The sequence below is a fragment of the Chiloscyllium plagiosum genome, unplaced genomic scaffold (genome assembly GCF_037043375.1).
Source record: "Chiloscyllium plagiosum isolate Xiang-an unplaced genomic scaffold, Cpla_swu_hap1 HiC_scaffold_34, whole genome shotgun sequence".
NCBI lineage: Eukaryota > Metazoa > Chordata > Chondrichthyes > Orectolobiformes > Hemiscylliidae > Chiloscyllium > Chiloscyllium plagiosum.
The window spans coordinates 44,427,929-44,444,739 of record NW_028270172.1 but is presented as its reverse complement, the minus strand read 5'-3'; the positions used below and the strand labels follow the sequence as shown (position 1 = coordinate 44,444,739).

General features: G+C 42.4%; 1 protein-coding gene and 1 long non-coding RNA gene across 2 annotated transcripts in view; one reads left to right on the top strand and one right to left on the bottom strand.

The window, feature by feature from the left end:
• Positions 1-16,811, bottom strand: part of LOC122564346 (Y+L amino acid transporter 2) — a 144,433-nt gene that overhangs the window by 79,514 nt on the left and 48,108 nt on the right. The window contains 2 exon segments of the mRNA XM_087978645.1: positions 15,809-15,994; positions 15,997-16,332. Of these exon segments, the coding sequence (XP_087834771.1) occupies positions 15,809-15,994; positions 15,997-16,252 (442 nt within the window). The 5' untranslated portion in view covers positions 16,253-16,332.
• The window catches only part of LOC122564348 (uncharacterized), a 45,392-nt gene continuing 33,757 nt past the window's right edge, over positions 5,177-16,811 (top strand). The window contains exons 1-2 of the long non-coding RNA XR_015752901.1: positions 5,177-5,364; positions 5,462-5,537. This is a non-coding gene — a long non-coding RNA (uncharacterized LOC122564348). The remainder of the gene's footprint in view (positions 5,365-5,461; positions 5,538-16,811) is intronic.

Genomic DNA, 16,811 nt, shown 5'->3' with positions numbered 1-16,811 from the left:
CCATATGGGTGGCTTAATGGTTAACACTGCTGTCTGAAAGCGCCAGGGACACGGGTTTGATTCCAGCCTCAGGTGACTATCTGCGTGCAGTTTGTGCATTCTCCCAGTGTCTGCTTGGATTTCCCCTGGGTGCTCTGGTTTCCTCCCACAATACAAAGATGTGCAGGCTAGGTGAATTGGCCAGGCTAAGTTGCCCATGTGGTGCTTAGGGATGTGTAGGTAAGTGCATTAGTCAGGGAAGACATAGGGTAGGGGAATGGGTCAGGGTGGGATATTCTTTGGAGAGTTGGTGGACTTGTTGGGCCAAAATGGCCTGTTTCCACACTGTAAGGATTCTATGATTAACATAAAAGCATTTGAAATATTATGAAACATGAAAACAGAAAGTGAAAAACGCTTGCATCCAGCATACCTCCCAGGTTTTTTTATACAAGTCAGCCTTCAAATAAAATTTGGAACTGTATATTGGCTCTCATAAGGTCAGCTCACTAATCAAGGTCACAAAGCTCACCCGGATTTTCATCATGGAAGATATTACTTAAACGGACCTTAGAGGTTTATAAAATCATGGGGGGCATGGATTGGATGAATAGACAAGGTTTCTTCCTAGTGTGAAGGAGTTCAAAATTCAAGGGCACAGGTTTAAGGTGGGAGGGAAAAATCTTTTTAAAAACCTGAGGGGTAACTTTACCATGTGGAGTGTGGTGAATGTATGGAACAAGCTGCCAGAGGAATTGTTGGAGGCAGATACAATTACAACAATTATCTCCCCCATTACCTGCGGTTTCACACAGCCTTGCTGATCTTTGAGGGGCCCTATTCTCTGCCTAGTCACCCTTTTGTCCTTAATGTATTTATGGAATCCCTTTGGATTCTCCTTAGCTCGATTTGTCAAAGCTATCTCATGTCCCCTTTTGGCCCTCCCGATTTTTCTCTTCAGTATACTCCTACTGCCTTTATACTCTAAGGATTCACTCGATCTCTCCGGTCTATGCATAACATATGCTTCCTTTTTCTTAACCAAACCCTTAATTTCTTTAGTCATCCAGCATTCCTTTCACCCTAACAGGGGTATACTGTCTCTGGACTCTTGGTCTCTCATTCCTGAAGGCTTTCCATTTTCTAGCCATCCCTTTACCTGCAAACATTTGTTTCAATTTTTGTAAGTTCTCCCCTAATACCTTCAAAATGAGCATTCCTTCAAATCAGAACTTCAACTTTTAGATCTGGTCTATCCTTTTCCATCACTATTTTAAATCTAATAGAATTATGGTCGCTGGCCCCAAAGTGCTCCCCCACTGACACCTCACTGCCTTATTTCCCAAGTGTAGGTGAAGTTTTGCACCTTCTCTACTAAATCAGAAAACTTTCTTGTACACACTTAAATTCCAATCCATTTAAACGCTTAAAACTATGGCAGTCCCAGTCTATGTTTGGAAAGTTAAAATCCCCTACCATAACCACCCTATTATTCCTACAGATAACTGAAATGTCCATACAAATTTGTTTTTCAAGTTCCCATTGACTATTGGGGAGATCTATAGTTCAATCCCAATAAGGTTATCATCCTTTCTTATTTCTCAGTTCCACGCAAGTAAATTCCCTGGATGTATTCCCAGGAACGTCCTAAATACAGCTGTCATGCTATCCCTCATCAAAAACACCACTCCCCCTCTTCTCTTGCCCCCCCCATATTCTTCCTATAGCATTTATATCAAAGAACTGACCATGGAAATTAAATACATGTACTTTGAGGCACTTAATTTTTGTATAAGACAGGCAATGTCCAAAGCCAGTTACAAGACAGATCATTTTGAAAGAGACGAGTGATCATTTAATGAGCTAAATGTAGTATCTTCAAGTTTGCAGCCAACACAATGTTGGATGGGAGGGTGAAATGTAGAGAAGATGCAGAGGTGCTTCAGTGTGACTTGGACAATTTAAGGGAGCGGGCAAATGCACAGCAGATGAAGTATAATGTGGATAAATATCAGGTTATCCACGTTGGAAGCAAAAGAGGGAAGACCGAACAGACAGAGATTGAGTAAGGGGAAGTTTCCACAGGACTAGTGTCCTTGTACACCAGTCACTGAAAATAAGCATGCAGGTGAAACAGGCTAGAGTACATGGATGTCTTGCTGCAATAGTACAGGGCATTGAATGAGATCACACCTGCAGGTTTGGTCTCCTTCTCGGAAGATGGATGTTCTGGCTATGCAGGGAGTTAAACAAAGATTTAATAGACCAATTCCTGGGATGGTAGGACTGATGAATGAACTGAACCTGGATTAGTTAGGATTATAAGAGAAAGTGAGGGCTGCAGATGCTGGAGATCAGAGCTGAAAATGTGTTGCTCGAAAAGCGCAGCAGGTCAGGCAGCATCCAAGGAACAGGAGAATCGACGTTTCGGGCATGAGCCCTTCTTCAGGAATCACTAGGATTATATTTACTGGTGCTTAGATGAATGAGGGCAGGAATCTCAGAAACCTGTAAAGTTCCAGCAGGACTAGAGAAGAAAACACATGAAGGAATATACTGATGACTGGGGAGTCCAGAACAAAGGTTTCATGTTTTAAGGATATGGGTCTGTGGAATTCTTTGCCACAGAGAATGGTTCAAGCCAAAGCATCGAATAGTTTCCAGAAGGTGTTAGAAATGAACTCTCAGGATAAAAGGGATGAAAAGGAAAGGGGGGGGAAAAAGCAGGACGAGGGATGGAGTTGGATGTTCAGCCATGATCATATTGAATGGCAGAGCAAGTTTGATGGGCTGAAGGGCCTCCGGCTGCTCTTATTTTCTAGTGATATCTTTGTCCTCCCTGGAATTCTGGCCATTTGAAGGTTTAGAAACAGGACCTGGCAAGAGTGATTCTTTTCAGCCATCTTGACGCACTGCCCAGTCCAATATAGTGGGAGCTTTGCTTGAATGCTTGTAGAGTTGTCTTCAAGAAGGGCAGTAGTGTTTACTTGACAATGCTGCCATTGAATCCTCAGAATAAGAAGGAAATACAGAAACTGTCGAAGGGAGCACTTCCAGAAATAGAAGAAAAAAAAATGCATTCTTGAGGTTAAAATCTACTGAAGCTCCAAGAACTGTGAAAACAACATCTGGTGCGTAGATTAAAGTGTTTCAGAGCTTTGGGCTCAAGAAAGAAACAGCTCAACGGCAGCTTACAATAACAATGCTGACAGAGTGATGCATCAAACCCTGTTTGTGCCACTCAGAATTATTCCATGATAATTCAAAAAGAGTTACTGCACCTTCTGTAGAAACTTTTGGGAAGTAAACAGAAGATGACTTATTTGTTTTGCTAATTCTGCGAGGGCACAGTGACCTATGGTATTTGCTAGCTCCCATGATCTCAGGAGCTGAATCTGAGGCAATAACAGAGATACTTTATTTTTGTATTGCATCAATACACGAATTTGATCCGACTGCTGACTGTTGAGCTGTCAATTACCACGGCAGTTAGAGGAGCTATTCCTTTAGAGCTTTCCACGCACACTGAATGCTTCACCAAAAACATCAGACCAGATGAGGGATCAGCAAAATTAATCTGACCAAATCGAACCGGGCTTTCTTTTTTATCTCCAACTGCTATTCTGTGCATTCACAAGTCGAAGAGCTTCCATTATTTTTCAAGGCCTGCTTCCAAACTAGAAGACTGTTTTTGACATAATTAATAGTTTTATTCACTCGGCCAAACATTTAAAAACATCCACACTAAGCTCCCTCTCTTTCATTCAGAAACAAAAACCAATCAAATGTTCCTGAAAGCATTCAGTCATCAATTATCATTCTTGTACATTTCGACAGCAGGGCAATGTGACTTAGACTCAAACATTACACAGCTATTACAGCACCTGCCTTATACAACACTATTGAGAATAAACAGACTCAGGGGGGCTCCCTTGTGGCACAGTGATAGTGCCCCTAGCCCTGGTCCAGGAGGTCTGGGTTCCATCTGTTCCAGAGGTACGCAATAACATCTCTAAACAGGTTGATTAGAAAAATATGGTCTTTTTTTAAAATTAACAAAATTAAACAAATTCAAAAGGGTCCCTGTGCTACACTGGTAGTTTGCTTATCTCGGAGTAAGGAGAGCTAGGTTCAAGTTTCACTGCTTCCAGCGATATGCAATAGGTTAAATCATAAAATATCCATACTGACTCAATCACAAAAGCTAATTTATGAACTAATTAACACTATTGACAACCTATCTAACCAAGTGTAAGGTTTTAGGACCTCCATCTATTTACCCTAAAAAAAGATTTTTGACTTTAAATTAAGAACTTTTTTTATGTAACATTAAAAATCACAACACCAGGTTATAGTCCAACAGGTTTATTTGGAAGCACTAGCTTTCAGAGCACTGCTCCTTCATCAGATGCTTCCAAATAAACCTGTTGGACTATAACCTGGTAGTTGTGTGATTTTTGGCTTTGCACACCCCAATCCAACACCGGCACCTCCAATTCATATTTTGTGTCGAGCTACATTCAGATTTCAAAGGCTGAATTCTCAACAGTGTCATCACACTTTGCTACAACAAAGAACTACGAAATAAAAATAGGAGATTGACTGGTCAGCCATTGATGCTGTTATTCTGATCAGGTTAAGATAACAGTTGAGAGGCGATGGTAGCTGGTATTAGAAATAGGGGTTTTAGAGAAATCTGCAGACAAATATTGGAATGGCTTCTATTCATTAGCTTTAGCAGCAGTCTCAGCATAACAAACTGTGCAGCTGTCATATCTCACAAGGAACGGATAAAGGACGAAGGTTTGCAGTATGATTGATAGTCTAGTGAGTTAATCCCTGATGCAGACTGGAGGGAGGAGTCTGAGGTCAGGTTTTTAAATCTCTAGTTTACAGAATGTTCACAGTCTGAAGAACTGAGAGACAGGACGCATCACACATTCTCAATGAATGTAGCCAATTCAAGGTACAGTAAAGGTCTGAAACCTCAGATGTTTACTGAAACATCTGTCAGCTTGTATTTGCAGATGATGAGAATAAAAATATACCTAGTTTTAGGTTATAGCGGGCCAATTTATAAGATGACTAGTTAAGCGGAAATCAAGACAATATTTACAGCACACTCAGAATTTGAACCATGTATTAGCACTAATAAATAAGTACTAAAGTTCCTTCAGCATTGATATAGAGCTTGAACTTCCTTCCAGCATCAGAACCAGCAGCTCACTGTCAAAACTTTTATTCAATTCTTTTAACTATTAAACAAAATAGAACTCATAGAATACGTCAGGATAGAAGCAGTGAAAGCATGAGACTGGACGAAAACCAGTTCTGAAGAAAGATTACCAAATTCAAATATCACACCTGGCGCCAGACACAGCCCGAGTGAGTATGTGGTTCGGGCATTTTGGAGATTGTGGGGGAATTTGGTGCAAAGGGAAGGGGTGTTTACTGCTTGCTTTTTCTGTTCGTGGTTTTTAAGGGCTTTTTAATTGGATGAATTGAAGACCAGCATCAGGGGCCAAGCATAAAACAAAGTGATGTCACAGGAAAACCAGGTAAATTCATTCATTGGTAATAGCTGCTAATTTGATTCCATACTATTGATTATTTTCAGACTGAAGGTAAATAGGAGAAACGTTTACAGATTATAAACTAAAATACCAGTAGGAAACTTCAAGAAAATAATTAAAAGATAATTAAATAATTTAGAGATATAGAGCCAGTGCGATGTATTGTAACTGCATGATGTGAGAGCTGGAGGACCCCATTGTCATCATACTGACTACACCTGGAGCAGTTGTTGGTTGTTCGAGGAATTCCGGCTCAGAATTGACGAGCTGGACTCTGAACCTCAACACTATGACGCATCCGCGATGGGCAAAGTTACATGGATGCTTTACATCAAGAGGCAGCCACACCCCTTCGGTTACCTACCTCTAATTTGGACAGTGTGACTGTGAGCAGGGCATGCAGAGGGATCCAGGAGATAGTGCTGAAGGTGCTTCAGTCCTTGAACCTGACCAACTGGTTTGAGATTCTTCCTCCCTATGTGGACGAGAGCTGGGAATGTAGGGAGGATGAGCAAATTAACCATAGAACCATGGTACAGGGAGCCATGTACTTCCAATATCCCTGGAGATATTTTTAGTCACTCTTGGGATGTGGGTGTCACTGATGGGGCCGGCGTTTGTTGCCTGTTCCCAGTTGCCCTTGAGAAGGTGATGAGCTGAGTTCTTGAGCTGCTGCAATCTACATGTAGTATGTTGCCCCACAATATCCTTAGGGATGAAATTCCAAGGTTTGTGAGAAGATTTGTAGCTCGGGTGCTCGTTGCTGTGGTTCTGTTCGCCGAGCTGGAAGTTTTTGTTGCAAACGTTTCGTCCCCTGTCTAGGTGACATCCTCAGTGCTTGGGAGCCTCCTGTGAAGCGCTTCTGTGGTGTTTCCTCCTGCATTTATAGTGGCCTGTCCCTGCCGCTTCCGGTTGTCAGTTTCAGCTGTCCGCTGTAGTGGCCGGTATATTGGGTCCAGGTCGATGTGTTTGTTGATGGAGTTTGTGGATGAATGCCATGCTTCTAGGAATTCCCTGGCTGTTCTTTGCTTGGCTTGCCCTATAATGGTAGTGTTGTCCCAGTCAAATTCATGTTGCTTGTTGTCTGCGTGTGGCTACTAGGGATAGCTGGTCGTGGCGTTTCATGGCTAGTTGGTGTTCGTGGATGCGGATCGTTAGCTGTCTTCCTGTTTGTCCTATATAGTGTTTTGTGCAGTCCTTGCATGGAATTTTGTACACTACATTAGTTTTGCTCATGTTGGGTATCGGGTCCTTCGTTCTGGTGAGTTGTTGTCTGAGTGTGGCTGTTGGCTATAACAGCACACAAACCAACAGCCACCCTCAGACAACAACTCACCAGAACGAAGGACCCGATGCCCAGCATGAGCAAAACCAATGTAGTGTACAAAATCCCATGCAAGGACTGCACAAAACACTATATAGGACAAACAGGAAGACAGCTAACGATCCGCATCCATGAACACCAACTAGCCACGAAACGACACGACCAGCTGTCCTTAGTAGCCACACACGCAGACGACAAGCAACATGAATTTGACTGGGACAACACTACCATTATAGGGCAAGCCAAACAAAGAACAGCCAGGGAATTCCTAGAAGCATGGCACTCATCCACAAACTCCATCAACAAACACATCGACCTGGACCCAATATACCGCCCACTACAGCGGACAGCTGAAACTGACAACCGGAAGCGGCAGGGACAGGCCACTATAAATGCCGGAGGAAACACCACAGAAGCGCTTCACAGGAGGCTCCCAAGCACTGAGGATGTCACCTAGACAGGGGACGAAACGTTTGCAACAAAAACCTCCAGCTCGGTGAACAGAACCACAGCATGGAATTCCAAGATTTTGAGCCAGCAACAACAAATGGTGATATATTTCCAAGTCAGGATAGTGGGTGGCTTGGACAATCTCTCGCAGGAGGTGGTGTTCTCATGTATCTGCTGCTCTTGACCTTCTTCATGGATTTTTTCATAGGTTTGGAAGATGGTGTCCAAAGATCTCTGGTGAATGCCTGCAGGGCACCTTGCAGACTTGTGCCTTATAGATGGTGGACAGACCTGGGAGAGTCAGGAGATGAATTACTCAATGCAATATTCCTAGGTTCTGACCTGCTCTTTAGCCACTATGTTTACGTGGCAAGTTCAGTCAAGCTTCTGGTTAATGGTAATCCTAAGGATGTTGGTAGTGGGGGATTCAGTGATGGTAACACCAATGAATGTTAGAGTGGTGGTTAGGTTCTCTCTTATTGGAAATGGTCATTGCCTGGTATTTGTGTCGTGCGAATGTTACTTGTCACTTGTTAGCCCAAGTTTGGACTATAATGTGCAGGGGTGTCCAGTTGCAGCTACTGGTTAACAATGTTTCAGAGCCAGAGTGTTGGTGGACTCGCTGGAGCTTCCATAATGCTGAGACTTTTGTGCTCACCATGTTCAGTGAGGTGTTCACACCAGAGGTAAGGGCTGAATAGGCAAAAATGGGTGACCCCCAGGCAGAGCACAGGAAGGCAGATGGTACAGGAGCACCCTCTCGCTAAGAGATGTACTTTCAAGAGGGAACTGGCTTCTCAGGCATAGCAGTTGAAGATAAGTCCATGGTGCCATGGATTGCTCTGGTGCATTAGAGGAGAAAGAATAAGAAGGCTACAGTGATAGGGGATTCAATAGTAAAGGGAATAGGTAAGTGTTTTTGTAGTACAAAATAGTCTCCAGGATCATGTTACATCTCTGGTGCCAGGGTCAAGAATGGCTCTGAGCAGCTGCAGCACAATCTGAAGGGGGGAGAATGAATTGCCAGGGGTTGCGGTACAGATCAGGTTTTTATTTAAAATGAAGAGGTCCATAAGCAGAATGGAGGAGTTAGAAAGCTAAGAAGAAAGAAAGATTTCAAATAGGTAGTAAATTCAAAACTCCCAACAGTGCCACATTTTAATGAGAATAAGCATAACAGGAGTGAGCAGGTGAATGCGTGGTTGGAGAAATGGTGTAGGAGGGAGGGATACAGATCCCTGGGATTGGTACAAGCAGGACAGGTTTTATCCGTGCAGGATTGAGAATAATGTCCTTCATGGGGATGTTGCAAGTGCTGTCAGAAGAGCTTAAATGAGATTGACAAGGGATGAGAACGTGAGCAGGGAGAGCAAGGAGGGAAAAACAATAGATAGAAAGATACGAAACAAAAGTGGAAAGCAGAATAAAGGGCAATGAATAAATGGGACCATACAGCAAAATAAAGCAATAATGACTACAATGGTTAAAAAGACAAGTCTAAAGGCTTTAGGTCCTGATGCATGGACAATTCACAATAAGAGAGTTGAATTATGAACACAATTAGATGTAAGTGGTCAGGAGATACCTGCATTCAGAGACATGGCTATAGAGTTACCAAGAATGGCTTTAATTTACATATAAATCAGACAAACCAAACTAGCAGTGGTATCATGTAGGAGGATTTACTGGAGTGCATAATGTAATGGATGTTTAGGCAAATATGTTGAGGAACCAACTAGAGAAGGCGATTCTAGTCTGAGTACTGTGCAATGAGAAATTAATAATCCTGTTGGGCCAATGCCCTTGGGAAGAATGACCAGAATACAATTCTTTGTTAAGGAGAAGAGTGAAGTAGTCAAATGTGAAACTAGAATCTTGAACTATGAAGGTATGAGGTGAAAACTGGCATGGATGGATTGGGGAATCTTACTAAAGGGGTTGACAGTAGGTAAGCAATGAACCATATTTGAAGGACGTGTACATCAACTGCAACAATTATTCACTCCTGTCTTCCACGAAAATAAATATGGCGTACAAAGGAAATTAGGGATAATATTACATCCAAAAAGAGACATATAAAATTGCCAGAAAAAAAACAAAATCGAAGGACTGGAGCATTTTAGAATTCAGCAAAAGAAAGCAATGAGTGTCAAGAAGGGGAAAATACTGTGTGAGTAAAATTGCAGGGTACTTAGAATCGGATTTAAAAACTTCTATAAACGTGAGGAGATAAGTGCCTTACAGTCAGAAGCTTGGGGTGGGGGGGTGGAAATTATAAAAGGGGAACAAACAAATAGCACAAGTGAACACATAATGTGATTCTGTCATCTTAAAGAGGACACAAATAACCTCCCAGAAATGTTCAGGAACTAAGGGTACAGTGAGACAGCAAATTAAAGGAAAATGCTGTTGGGGATGTTAATGTGATAAAAGGCTGACAAATCTCTGGGTCTAATAATACACTTCCAGAGCACTAAAGGAAGTGGCCCTGGAAAAATTGGAAGCATTGATGGTCATCTTCCAAAATTCTACAGACTCTGGAGCACTTTGTACAGATTGGAGGAAGGCAAATGTAACCGTGGGCAGCACGTTGCCTCACAGCGCCAGAGACCCGGGTTCAATTCCTGTCTCGGGCAACTGTCTGTGTGGAGTTTGCACATTCTCCCAGTGTCTGCGTGGGTTTCCTCCGGGTGCTCCGGTTTCATCCCACAGTCCAAAGATGTGCAGGTCAGGTGAATTGGCCATGCTAAATTTCCCGTAGTGTTAGGTGTAGGGGAATGGGTCTGGGCGGATTGCTCTTTGGAGGGTCGGTGTGGACTTATTGGGCCGAAGGGGCTGTTTCCACACTGTAGGGAATCTAATCAAATATTTAAAAGAAAGGTCTGTTAACATTATATCGTTAGTGGGGAAAATGCTAAAATCTAATATAAAAGACATGATAGTAAACATTTAGAAAGCATTTGTGGGATTGGCCAAAATCTGCACAGGTTTATGCAAGGGAAATCATTCCTTACAAAAATCTACTGGAGAGGTTTTAGGATGTAACTAATAGGATTGATAAGGGATGCCAGGGATGTAGTGTATTTAGATTTTTAGTAGATTTTTGATGAGGATCCCTCATGAGGTTAGTTGGCAAAGTTAAAGCACATGGGGTAGAGGGTAACATACTGGCATGACAAACTGGCTGACAAACTGGAAACAGAGTGGGAATAAACGGTAGGCGATGGCAAGGATATCACAGGGATCATTGCTAGGGCGCTGGTTAGTCACAATAGATATAAGTTACCTGGATAAGAGAACCAAATGCAAAATCTTCGAGTTTCCTGACAACACAAAATTGGGCAGGATAGAGAGCGAGGAGGATGCAAGGAGCCTTTGAGGTGGTTTAGACCAATTGAGTGCGTGGGCAAAGAAATGGCAGACTCAGTACAACATGGCTCAATGTGAAGTTATACATTTTGATATGAGAAATACAAAAGGTAGAGTATTATTTAAATGGACATACAAAGGGATCTTGGTGTCCTGGTATACCTATTAGAAATAGACAGGCGGGGGCAGTCAGCAATTAGGAAGGCAACTGGTATATTTGCCTTCATTTTGAAAAAGGATGAGAGTTCAGAGTAAGGATGTCTTCCAGATAACATGCAGGTCCTTGGTAAGGCCATACCTGGAGGGTGCAGTTTTGATCTTCCTCCCAAAGGAAGGATATGCTTGCTATAGAGGGAGTGCAGCACAGGTGTTCTAGGCTGATACCAGGAATGGCAGGACTGTCATTTGACGAGAGATTGGTTCAACAGGTCCTGTATTCAGAAGGATTCAGAAGAGTTCAGAAGGATAAGAGGCCATCTGATAGTACAACATTCTAACAGGGCTGGTCAGACGAGATGCAGGAAGGATGTTTTCCCTGGTTGAAGAATCTAGGACCAGATGTTGTCTCAGGATATTGGGTAGACCATTAGGGCTGAGATAAGGAAACATTTCTTCATTCAAAGGGTAGCGAATCTGTGAAATTCTCAACCAAAGAATGCTGTGGAGGCAGGTCATGAAATATATACCAGAAAGAGATAGGTAAGAGTTTTAGATATTAAAACCGTAACATGGTCGAAAGTGGGAATATGCTCTTAAGACTGAGGATCAGCCATGATCATTTAATGGTACAGCTGGCCCACAGGGCTGGATGGCCTACTCCTGTTCAGTCTTCTTCATGGAGATACATGGAAACTGGATCACTCTCAGCTCCACATTAAAGCCTCAGGGGCATATTGAAGAGATCTAGACCCAAGGAGTGCAATGTGCAGCCCCAATCATACATCAACTCAACTTGATACTCATGAACCAAATTCCCAACCCGAAAGCGCCAATACCTTTGGGCCAACTCAGTAAAGCTGAAGACAAAGGGAATAATTCCTGACAACCCTACGTGAAGCCCAAAGGTATACTAATGTCCAAGTCTTTTCATATATCTAACAATCCCTGTAACCAAACCACAGCCAAACAGAGTGCTCTGCATTCTTTTGGAGTTGACCAGGATGGTGAAAAGGGGGACCACGGCATTTGGACAGGCAGGGTCTCCAACCATTTTGTCTAAGCTTGTGCCCTATCGACAATAGTCCAGTTTATGAGAATGTGGTAATGCACAGGGGCAGCGGTAATGAATGATAAAGCCAACATAGATTGGTGGAAAGAATGGGTGCTTTGGGCAATGTGGCACTGGAAGGGACCCTTATGTCCTAATGGTCAGTCACTGCCCATCTCAAGGCAGGCAGTACACAGCGAGAAAGATGCTGACCTGCTAAGGTCCATCTCCTTCAAGCTTATAACATCTACCCAACAAAGAAGATAGAATTAATTGCACCAAACAAGCAAGAAGCTGCCAACTTTTCAATTGATAAGCTGGAATGTCAGGACCATTTGCATGGGACTGACAGTAAATTTGCAAGTGGATAATTATGTGCACAAGTATGATAAACATGGCTAAACTATCGATGTACAAGGATATAGCTCTAGGAGACCAGGCTCATCGAGCCAATTACTGAAAGAAAACATTATATATTCATGTGACCCAGGAAGACCTCAAAGGAAACAGGCAAGCCCTCTGTCTTGTTGATAGAACCCCCTCACACAAAACATATCCTCCATCCAATCTGAACAATTAACCTCAGTACCTATGCCCAAGCTGTGCCCCACTACAGAACTGAATAGCCAGATCCTCAGAAAATTGACAATTACCAGAATTCCTAATTGAAAATCTGTTTACTTACTGGGGAGTTTCAACAGAGAGTGGGCATCGACTGTAAGGCACTGACATTGTACCCGGGACATCACAGCCTGGGAAACAAACAAGAACAGACAGGACTTTGAGCTTTGCTGCTATCACAAGCTTTGCATAATTAACTTCTTCATTCAGAACAAACACTGCCAGCAGGTATCCCAGAGACATCGAAGATCGGTGCACTGGTGCCAACTGGGTCCAATCATTACCAGGTAGGATTCTGAACAACATTGTCAACACATGTAACTACACAGCACTCCTTTATGTACTAGACGTGCTGAAGTTTCCAAAAAGTAGAATTCCTGTTTTTGCATCGACATTAACCCTACTGCCTATACAAAACAAATCCGCAATTCAATTAAACAGATGCTCACTAGCATTTTTACACAGTATGGTAGAGAAATGCAACATACTTTGAGACACCACCTCCAATATCGCATTCTCAACACAAGAAATAAAAGTGGAAAAGCACAGACCGGTTTGAGGAATGAAACTTCAATGAAGCCATGCAATCTGCTTTCAGTGATTTCAGGATTGATCCAAGTGAAGGCTCAATGCACACTATATCAGCTGCCTCTATTCCTGATGAAGGGCTTTTGCCCAAAACGTCGATTTACCTGCTCCTCGGATGCTGCCTGAACTGCTGTGCTTTTCCAGCACCACTCTAATCTAGACTTTGATTACAGCATCTGCAGTCCTTGTTTTTACCTGCCTGAAGTAAAGTTCAACTAACTGCTGGGCAGTGCATCAGTGACTACTGGCCACAACTCTACAATTATCCAGATATCCTTTACACATGGAGCATCAGGGCACATATGAAGGGATCGAGAAATGCAACACGTTGAGAGAAAACAGTTCCACTGAAAGCAAAAGCAGGGAGGTCACTACCATTTGCAATAAAACTGTTGGGGGAATGAGTGAACACTCTTGAATTGTACTCTCAAACAACAAGGGAGCTCCAGACAGTCATCCTTTCGAGACAGTGCTATATATCAAACCCAAAGTGAAGGAGTTTAATAAAACAATTCTTCCCATTTCCACAAGTACAGTTCCATGCTAATGCTTTATCAGCTGAATACCGACCTCAAACTTGGAGAACAATCACTCCGGTAGTATCTGAGTAAACTCGAGGGGATAGGGAGTGGCTTCGGATAGGTTTACTGCAAACAAAAAAAAAATGGTGACCCCTGTGCAACAGCCAGGGTAACTGCAATGAAGAACAAGGTCAGAAGTCACATGACACCAGGTTACAGTCCAATAGGTTTATTTATAATCACAAGTTTTCAGACCACTTGCCCTTTGTGATGAAGGGGCAGCTCTCTGAAAGTTTATGATTTCAAATAAACCTATTGGACTATAACCTGGTGTTGCGTGACCTCTGACCTTGTCCACCCCAGTCCAACACTGGCACCTCCACTTTGAGGCTGCAACGAAGAACATCAGAGCTGCCTTTGTCTTTGTCAGACTACAGGTTCTGGCTGACTGAGATTCAGTCTAAGAACAGTCCAGTTTCAAAACTGGAAGATCAATATTATCGTCTCAGCTTAAAAGGCCTCAACCTCACCAACACATTTGACCAGGTAAGCAGATGCAATTTATTTAAACTTGAGACAGTTGCTTAACGTGATCCTCTTTTCATGGCAACATGACAGATGACCTTCCCTATGATGACGTAACAGTGGGATCAGGCCGGGTTGTGCTCTGGAAGCAACCCTCCCTGGCTTTGTTTTTTACTGCTGTCATATGACTTCAGGGGCATTTACATATTGAAGACTCATTCACCTTGGATCTTGTCAAAATCTTTTCCATGAAGTTGCTCTTCTTCACTACTGAGCCACACTAACACTCCATATGGTGGATTGGACAGACTGTCACATGAATGTCAGAGTCTGCAGTTTGACGATCAGCGTAGAAGGCACATCATGGTCCAGGATGTTGCCAGATCATCATTTACCACATGATGTTGGAGGTTGTTCGATAGCTTAACATATCACAATCACCGGCAACCTGTCACTTGAAGCTGAAATCAACACACAAATCGCAAAAGCTACAGCTGTTCTGTTCAGATTGAGTAAGAGTATAGAACAGCATCAATCTCTTGGAGAATACTAAATTGAGAGTTTACCAAGCCTAGTCCTTTAATACACTTCTCTGTAGAGGTAACCCTTATTATTTTCCAGGCAAGACAAATGCCCGAACAGTTTTCACCTTTTGTCTCAGATGTATCCTCATCATCTCTTGGAAGGTCTGGATCACCAGCTCAAGTCCTGGCACGTGCTAATTCCATCAACAAAGATGCGATGCTAAGCCAATGATGTCTGCGGTAGCGAGGCCACATTCACTGGATGACTAGCAATTAAGCCATGCCCTCCTGGGCATTCATGCCTCCATTATCAGACAACCACATGTGACAGATGAAGCTAAGAGACACTGACACCAGTGTTCACAGTTGTGACATCGAAAGGCTGAGGTGGAAAGGCACTGGAACAAGCAAGCAGAAAGGAAAAGCTCAGCTGGTTGAGAAGAAAGCATTCTGCATTTTTGTCAGCCCAATCTTCCTCGGCAACAAATGTGGACTGCATTGCCAGGAGGTAGCTTGCGAGCTGTACCGGGTGATCCTTAATGCAAGTGGCCAGCAAGTCACAAACTATTTCGAGATGGAAGGCTGCCATTAGTGCATGGCCTTATGAGGCTTCACTACAATATTTATTACAGGCCTACACGGAAATAATGTCTACCCATAAATGTCTTACCCTTGATCCTTGACCCCCATATTGCATAAAATCCCTGAGCCACTGGAATTTCTGACTTATTACAATGTCATGTTACCTCACAAAATAACTAAAATTTACTGGTAAGTTTGTTTTTATTTCGAGTATAATCATTTTTTTTAAAGTTAGGATGTGAACAAGTTGACGAGATTACGTTTTGACTGTTTTTCATCTTCCTTAATTATTTTGAGAATGAAATAGATTGCTTGACTACTTCAGAAGGCATTAGGAGTCAATTATGTTGTGTGAGACTGCAAATCAGACATATAGCCCAGAGAGGACAGAGGGCAGACTCTCCTCTCTGAAAAACATGAGCAAACTATTCTATCGTAACAAGCCAATAGGTTTCATGGTCACTTTTTTCATGATACCAGCTCCCAGGTACCATGTTCATTGAATCCAGTTTCACATCATACTTAGTTGAATAATAGCTCCTTACCTATGCAAAAGGCAGCCAATAATCGGACAGCAGAATAAGGTGGATCACAAGTTGGGAAAAAGGGCTGAATCAGATAATTGGCAAATGTGATGGCAATGACAGCTTGGCATGCTGGCTCAACAATCAGTAGAGATGTCCAGAGACGCAGAAATGCCAGAAAACCTCCAAACGACTCCAGAATGTAGCATAGCTTGCTCCAGATTTCTTTATAGTTGTTCCAAGTTCTGCATAGCAGAGTGCTCCAAAGACAGAAAATACTCCTCCCATTGCCCAGATAATCAATGAAAGGCCATAGGAACCACTGAATATTAGGACTCCTTTGGGAGAAACAAAGATGCCAGATCCAATCATATTTCCAACGATCAGGCAAACGCCATGCAACAAGGAGATATCCTTCTTAAGTCTAAAGGAATCACCAGCAGATTTCTTAGAATCAACCTCCATGTTGTCACAGTGAAAAGGTGGATCAATTCACCTTACATTATCAGAAAACTACGTCCAAACTGAAGACATGCCTTAGGAATCTGTAGAAACAAACATTGAGAAAACAAAAAATTAGAAGATGCAGAACGTAAATTTTAAAATGAAACAAAGTAATAAACAAAGAAACATTTCTCCATCTCCTTGTGCTTAAACGTTGAGAGTCTGTGGTTAAGCATGGTTTCTTATGCACTGGCACTTCAAATCCATCACTGTAACTCAAGTCCATTACATAAATAAAATTCTGTATGTGGATCCTAAACTACTTTGAATCAAAACATGACTGTAAGTACTGAGAAGGATGCAATGTCTCCAGGCTGGTGATCAACACTCTTGCCAGTACATCATACTAGAGTAAATATAGGCTGTCCAATGTTCAATCTATATTTTAATCAGGAACCTCAAAAAGGCAAATTATAGCATTCAAGTTAAAAATATGAAATTGTTAGGAGTGCAAACAAAACGTATTTCAGAATTCTGAGAGAGTCTTGTTTTTTCACCATGTTTTAACTAAGGATAACCT